We start from the raw sequence: 7,625 nt of genomic DNA, 5'->3' as shown, positions 1-7,625 counted from the left end.
ATTCACCATTGCAGGAACCATTATGTACAGCCACAGGAGAGAGGACAACACGCCCTGTAATTTAGCAAAGGGAGTGCAAACACACACACACACACACAGGGAAAAATACACTCTACATGTACTGACAGTGGACTGTATGATCCTTCCTGTATTTCCCATGAGGCCCTTCAGCAAACATTCTGTGTGTGTGTGTGTGTGTTTGTGTGTGTATGCGATGGCCATACCGGTGGTGAGGATAGCCGACACCAGTGCCATTAACAGCCGCAGCGTAATTAACAGAGCTTGTTTCGATCGCAGGCTACTGCTGGCCTGGGCAATAAAACGACCGGCTCGTTTCTCTGCCTAATTATTTATAGACTGCACTTCTTTACATTTTGTGGTGGCTCTGTTTCTCAGGATATTGGTTGGGGTGTTTGTAATTCCCTCTATTGATCCCATTTAAAGTGAGCCGGGAGATTTTCAATCATTTCTTTGATCTATCTCGCTAAATTTGTCTTTCAGTCATTAAGTAAAGCATATTATTCATTCCTAAGAAACCAGATTAGGAAAATAGAATTAAAAAGGAAAATACCCAGTATGTGTGTGTTTTGAAATGTCTTTTATTCTGACTAGAAAGACCGTGGCATCATGTTTTCTCATGCTTTCTGTGCATGTGCGAATGTTTGTATGTGTTGGTTGTGTAGTGAATTCCAGTTGGTTCATCCTGTCGCACTGCTCTTTTTACACATATAGACACACACATGCACACACACACACACACACACACACACACACACACACACACATACACACACCATTTTGTGTGGCTACAATTTCAGTGCTGTACTTAAAGACAGCCTCAGTGTAAAATGTGGGTGGCCAATCATCTTGGTCATAAAAAGTGAGAGTTAGAGAGAGAGAGAGAGAGAGAGAGAGAGAGAGAGAGAGAGAAATGCTGAGATGGGATGGGTTGTAAGAAACAAGGTCTTGTGTTTTCAGTAATGTGTGTGTGCTGAGGGTTGATGGGCATAGCTGAATGAAATAGGATGTTTTTCCCTTTTTTTTTTTCCATACCATGTCTAACGGTCAGAGAAAATCTCCTTACTCTGGTCTTTTTTTTTTTCCCTGCTGGTTTTAACATCCCCACTCTCCTTGATGAGACATCTTTCTTGTTTGTAAAAACCCTTCATTTTGCGGCGGGTGGATGAACCAGCCTGTAGGTTTGAGTGCTTATCGCTATTCTACACCATGTGGTCTGACACTTCATGACTGATGACCAATAGCAAGGTCTGAGTGTGCTGAGGAAGCTGTAATGTAATATCAATGACAAAGTCTCATGTCAGGTCTCCTCACCTCACACCTCCATAACTACACTGCAAATTTTGCCTCAGTTACATTTACTCTGATAGTGTTAATTATGGATAGCGTAAACGCTGTTTGTTGTTTGGATAACCTGCAATCTTCAGAGTAAATTCAGTTGTGAGACCATATGAAAATAGCATCCTCTTTGCATGTGACTTTAACAGTCTAATAGGATGTCAAAAAAAATTCTGAAATACACTCTGTTCAACTCTAATAACATTTCACACTGGAAAATCAACACTTGTCAGGCGGACACGTAAAACTGAAACAACAGACAGTGAAGTGACCCAGGGCCGACTCACCTCAGTCTGTTACTTTCTAAGGACAAGAAAAGACAACAAATAAAACACAAGCACAAACACATTATCATGCTTAGTTTAGACACACACATACACATACACACACTAACACACACACAAACGCACACACACGCACACACACACACACGCATGCACGCACACACACGCACACACACACACGCGCACACACACACACACAAACGCACACACACACACACACACACACACACGCACGCACACTCACAAGCGCACACACGCACACACACACTCACGCACGCACGCACTTACACACACACACACACGCACACTCACATGCTCACACACGCACGCACTTACACACACACACACACACACACACACACACACACACACACACACACACAATGCACGTGTGCATGGAGAAAATAAGCCATCTCCTCCAGGCCAAGGAAATGTCAGCACCTAGCAATCAAAAAATGTATTTCTATGTAAGCGTTATCATCTTTCTCTTTGTTAATGATTGTAGCATATTAAAAGCCTGGGCATACACAAGTAGAAATCTGATTAATCTCTTCTATTGTGAGCTGCTTTCATTATTTGTCCAGTCTTTGAGTTATTTTTGCATTAATTGAATGCATTCCTGTGCTTTTTTTTTTGCTTTTGCTTTTTTTTTCTTTCCTTTTCCTTTCTCTTAATTAAACGGAGGGTTATATGGCTTGTGTCAGCTAAGCTGAAAATGTCTGGGCCTTTTTACCTCAGTGAGCTCAGAATAGTTGGCGCCAGTCTGTAAAACTATGGTAAGACAATGTTGATCATTAGAACTTAGAACAGGTCGATCAGGATTTGGAATCGTTTGGAAGAATATAAAAGGGTGGGACTCACTTTTAAAATGTCATGTCTTTTTGCCGGTGTATTTTCACGTAGATGTGTACTTGTGTCGGGTTTGAGCATGTGTGTTTGTATGTGTGTGCGTGTGCGTGTGTGTGTGTGGACGTGCGAGTGGGCGTGTGTATATATGTGTGTGTTTATGTTAGGAAAAGAAAGGAGACAAAAAAAAAATCTGCGTTCACTCATTTAGGTCTCGGTGTAACGTCTCTTTTGTGTTGATTTGTGTGCGAGCATGTTCCTAATCTGGCTGTGTCAGACATCTGTCACCAGTGATAAGCATTGCTTTCTTATGCTCTGTTAGATATAGTAATGAACTGCTATGATGTCTCAGCTCACGTTTACCATTAGGAAAGTGACTCGTGTAGTATCATTGTGTTTCTAACTGGTTAAATTGTATTTTCAAGTAGAAACAGGAAGACGTGTCTCAAGGAAGCCTATTTCTTTAACGTTTTTTGGCCTTTGCTTTGCACATAGTCCTATGAAAATGTATTAACACTAATGAGGTGACTGCTAGTCTCTTTTGTGTTCCTTCATCGTTATTTACTTGAATTGTTCAGCTTTACAGAGATGAACAGAAGAGTTTAAAATGAGTATGTGGTCTGATTTCTTTTATGAATTTGTAGAGTGAGACAGTATGTTGATTTCTGTTTATCTGTCAGAGGGTTGGGAGGTGGGAATTGGGGGAGCTTAGTTTAGCTTTGACAAACTTGTTTTGCCACTCCTAACAGGTTTCAGTGTGTGTGTATATGTACATACATGTGGTATGCCTGTCTGTGTCTGTGTGTGCGTGCGTGCGTGCGTGTGTGTGTGTGTGTGTGTGTATGTGTGTGTGTGTGTGTGTGTGTGTGTGTGTGTGTGTGTTAAAGTAAAGTAGGTTAGAGGTCATGACTAAGCACCGTCTTCATTTCCCACAGTGAAATTTAATCAGGGCTCTGTGTATCTAAGCTTGGCAACAAACCGTGTACGGATACCTGAATAACTGCATCTATACTTAACCTTCAAAGAATCTCAACAAAACTAATTGTCTCTCTCTCTCTCTCTCTGTCTCTTTGTATTTTTTCAGCACCCATATCCTTCAGAAGAACAGAAAAAGCAGCTAGCTCAGGACACAGGCCTCACCATCTTACAAGTAAACAACTGGTGAGTCAAAGTATAAAGTGTGTCTATTGCTGTCCTCATACATCTGTTACCCGCCAGCTATAGGTGGGTTTTATTTATAAAGTGTGAAAACCATTTATTTACAGTGCAGCATTTACTCCCCAATCCTACCTCGCACACACACACACACACACACACACACCTCTTTGGATGCGTAGCAGACTACTGGATATAGGCTATTAGGATGTGAGGGCTTTATCTTTCTTTGTGTGTGTGTGTGTGTGTTTGTGTGTGTGAGGGAGTGCATTAAACAGCAAATCATCACTCTCCTCTGTTTGATATACATGTATTCACTTTGATATATTTCAGGGGGGTAAAAAAAAAAGGACAGATATCCCCCAATCTCTCCTTTTCTTTTCCTCCATCCGGCGTCTTTGGCAATACAAGACAAGCTGGCCTTGCCCTCTCTCTCTCTCTCTCTCTTCTCGTTTCACCGTTGCTGTATGGTGGATTATAGGTTTTCTTTTTTTTTTTTTTTTTGGCGGCCTGGCCACCAGGACCTTTGTAGACAGCTTAACACATAACTGGGGGTGGAGGATTAAATAAAATGATCACAGAGAGGAGAAGAAATGATATAGGAATTACTTATCAAAAAAAAAAAAAAATACTATCCCAGCTTTTCTTTTTTATCACCAACCTTCATTTGGCTCACTGCATTCTCAGAGGGGCGATGCTTAGATTAATTGAACTGACAGCTCCTTTTCAAAATATCCAGGAAGGTATTTTCACGGATTTCAGGTCTTACACAAACTTAATTACATGGACCCCCATTTTATCATTCTAATTCCGTGTAGCAGTGTTGGGGAGTGGGGGTGGGGGATGGTGGGGTTAAGGGGGGGGGGGGTTCTATTTACAAACGAGAAGTCTCTTGCCTTTTATTCGCGGCTTTTCTTAATATATTTATCAAAAACTCAGTTCATTTACAAAGTGCTCTATCTGTAGGGTACAGGCTGGTCCACATTAACGAAGCTTTTAGGTTTATCACGCTCCCAGCCCTGATGTGCCACCAGAGGGTCAATTGATTTTGGTGGTGGGGGGGGGGGGGGGGTGTTCTGCGATTCTTCCTTTTTTTTTTTCTTTCTTTTTTTTTCTCCTGCATTTTTTTTCCTGTATCACAATGAGAAACATGCCTGGAGAATTAGCCTGGCTTTCTATGTCTTATCTGGCAGGCGTTTTTTCTTTTTTTTTTTTTTTCCCAGGGAAGTCAAGCTACTTAAATTGGCCACAGGAACCACTGTTATCTGCCTTTAATGCACCCTACAGTGTGGATAGCATTTCAATTACACCAGTAACCAAAGATTAGCCCCCGCTTGGCTGTTTTCAGTGCAGCCACGAATCCTTACCTACAGGAGCAGAAAATTGAGTTGCCTTGCTTGTGTCATGGTGATTAATGCAGAAATAGACTGCTAACCTGAGAGAAGTGAGGGAGAGAGACAGATAAAGAGAGAGACAGAGAGGAAGAGGGAGAGAGAGAGAGAGAGAGAGAGAGAGACATTTAGAGAGAATGAAATCCAAGCACGCGGGCTGAAAAATTGAAGGACCATCTGATCCAGCATGCATTTGCAAGACGTTTGGGTAGGTTCTTGTAAACTTAGTGCCAAACATTCTAAAGATGTTTTGAGAAAGCCTCATTAAAACAACAAATGGAAATGCTTCTCACACATAACATTTTTGGAAGAGCATTGAGGGAACTGTTTTGCAAATGTCGCAACATTGTGTGAATCTGACGAAAAGAAATAAAAAAAAAAGGACAATCTTGCAAGCTTGCAGAATGTTCACCTGGAACGCTCTCCGATGTTTGAGAAATGTTAAAAATATTAACCCAATAACTGAGCTGTAGGGACACATCTTCTCATAGTGTAGACAGCCATTTAAAGAAGTATTATGCCACAAAAGTGAGGACAAGAGTTTCTCAGCCTTTGGATAAGTGTGTGTGTGAGTGTGTGTATGTGAGAGAGAGAGAGAGAGGGAGTGTTTAGGTCTAGGACAGGTCAGGCCTCTTTTGAGAGGCAGGAAACAGCATAATTTTTTTTACTGTGTATCTGTCTTTTAACCAGTCGGGAGAGGCGAGTCAATTAAATGTGTCTTTGTCTGGACAGGCCTCTCTCTCTCTCTCTCTCTCTCTCTCTTCTTCTTCTGTATCTCTGTCTCTCTTTTCTGTCTTCTCTACTCTTGGAGAGCCTCAACGTTCCGGTTGGGAATATCACAGATCGCTGCCGTATGAAATTCCTGTTGATGGACCATAAAAGGCTGCAGAAATTCCAGCCTCGCAGATGCATTGTGTGGAGCTTGCCTTTGATTTCTGGCCTTGCTGGAGTATTCAAAGAGAGAGAGAGAGAGAGAGAGAGAGAGAGAAAGAGATAGCGAAAGAGCAAAAGAGAAAGAAAGGGAGAGAGAGAGAGAGAGATAGTAGAAGAGAGGTGGAGAGATGAGGGGCAGACTTGTCGTCTTTAGTTTCCACTCATCTCTCCTGGGGCAGGATGTGCTGAATCACGGCTTTGTCTGCATGTACTATCAGACCCTGCCCAGGGCACAAGGGGACTCTGTGCCAGTGTCAATAGACGGTGAATCTCTCTCTCTTTCTTTCTCTTTCTCTTTTCTCTTCTTTAGCCCCTTACCTGTGCCTCACCTGCTCAGACAACGTAAAGGAAACCCACCTCCAGCTGTGCCTGTCTCGCTAAATGCATGCACACACACACGCATGCACGCGCACACACACACACACACGCGCGCGTATGCACACACGCACATGCACAGACACAACTACACGCGGGCGTGCGTGCGCACACACACATGCACGCACACGCGCGCGCACACACACACACACGTACACACACATGCACAGACACAGCCACATGCACGCACACACACACACATACACACACGCACACACACACACACATACACACGTACACACGCACCATGCTTCAGTGCACCGCTACTGCTGTAAATGCCTGTTAATATGTGTCAGTGTGACCTCGCCTCTGGCAGGGCAGGCAAAGACAGAGAGAGAGAGAGAGAGAGAGAGAGACAGAGTACAGGAGGACACTCCTCTTGCGTTGTGGGCTAAATGCTAGGTTAAAGTACACTTTCTGCGTCCCTGATTGCGACAAGGTGGAGCTGGTAATTGTTCCTTAAACAGAAACGCTGGTGTGTTTAATTGTTAAGGTGGCTTTATTCACTTAGAGAACTGTGACTGTAGACAAGCTCTGTTGGGTCAAAGTGAGCACTTTTTCTGCTGCCTACATATTGACACTTGGCGTGGTTTTTACACTTTGATAGGACTCATGCATGAGACAAGAGAGTAATCAGCTTAGCGTTTGTTTGAGTTAGTGCGCAACGGGAAGGAAGGGTAGGGCCTGGAGAGAGAGAGACAGAGTTCTAGTTCTCTCTCTCTGTCTCTCTCTCTCTCTCATCTTGTATGTTATTCTATTAGTCTGGGCTAAATGGGGCCTGACCGCATCTCTTTATGGCACAGCATCAGACTCAGCATGACATGCCCCTACTTACCACCCCCTAACACACCATCACTCCATTATTTACCCCCACCTCACACACACACACACACACACACACACACATGCATACACACACATGCACTCACACAGATGCTCACACACTCATACACTCTCTCTCTCTCTCTCTCTCTCTCGCTCTCTCTCACTTTCTCACACACACACACACACACAGACATGCTCTTTCTCTCTCTCTCACACACCGGTGTTCACAACATGCAGTTCACCTGCCATGCTGCTGTTACACCCCCTGAAAAATGAACCCCTATGACAGACTAACGGAGAAGGAGAAGCCTAAAAAGGAAGGAAAACATCCCAGTTTATTTCTCTCCCTTGCGAGAAGGTGTTTGGGCTTCATTTCCGTTCCAGTGGAATCTGAGACACAATGACTTCTCTGTTTCACTAATAACAATTATCAAGGCATCCAGCCATTTCCTATTTCAAC

General features: G+C 43.2%; 1 protein-coding gene across 2 annotated transcripts in view; it reads left to right on the top strand.

Moving 5' to 3' along the window:
* meis2a (Meis homeobox 2a) overlaps window positions 1-7,625 on the top strand; it is an 83,476-nt gene that overhangs the window by 54,564 nt on the left and 21,287 nt on the right. For both annotated transcript variants that reach the window (XM_030776396.1, XM_030776388.1), the window contains exon 9: window positions 3,571-3,647. In XM_030776396.1, coding sequence (XP_030632256.1) covers window positions 3,571-3,647 — 77 coding nt within the window. The remainder of the gene's footprint in view (window positions 1-3,570; window positions 3,648-7,625) is intronic.

This window comes from Chanos chanos, chromosome 1, assembly GCF_902362185.1.
Source record: "Chanos chanos chromosome 1, fChaCha1.1, whole genome shotgun sequence".
NCBI lineage: Eukaryota > Metazoa > Chordata > Actinopteri > Gonorynchiformes > Chanidae > Chanos > Chanos chanos.
The sequence above is the reverse complement of the archived record's forward strand: the minus strand, read 5'-3'. Positions and strand labels throughout refer to the sequence as shown.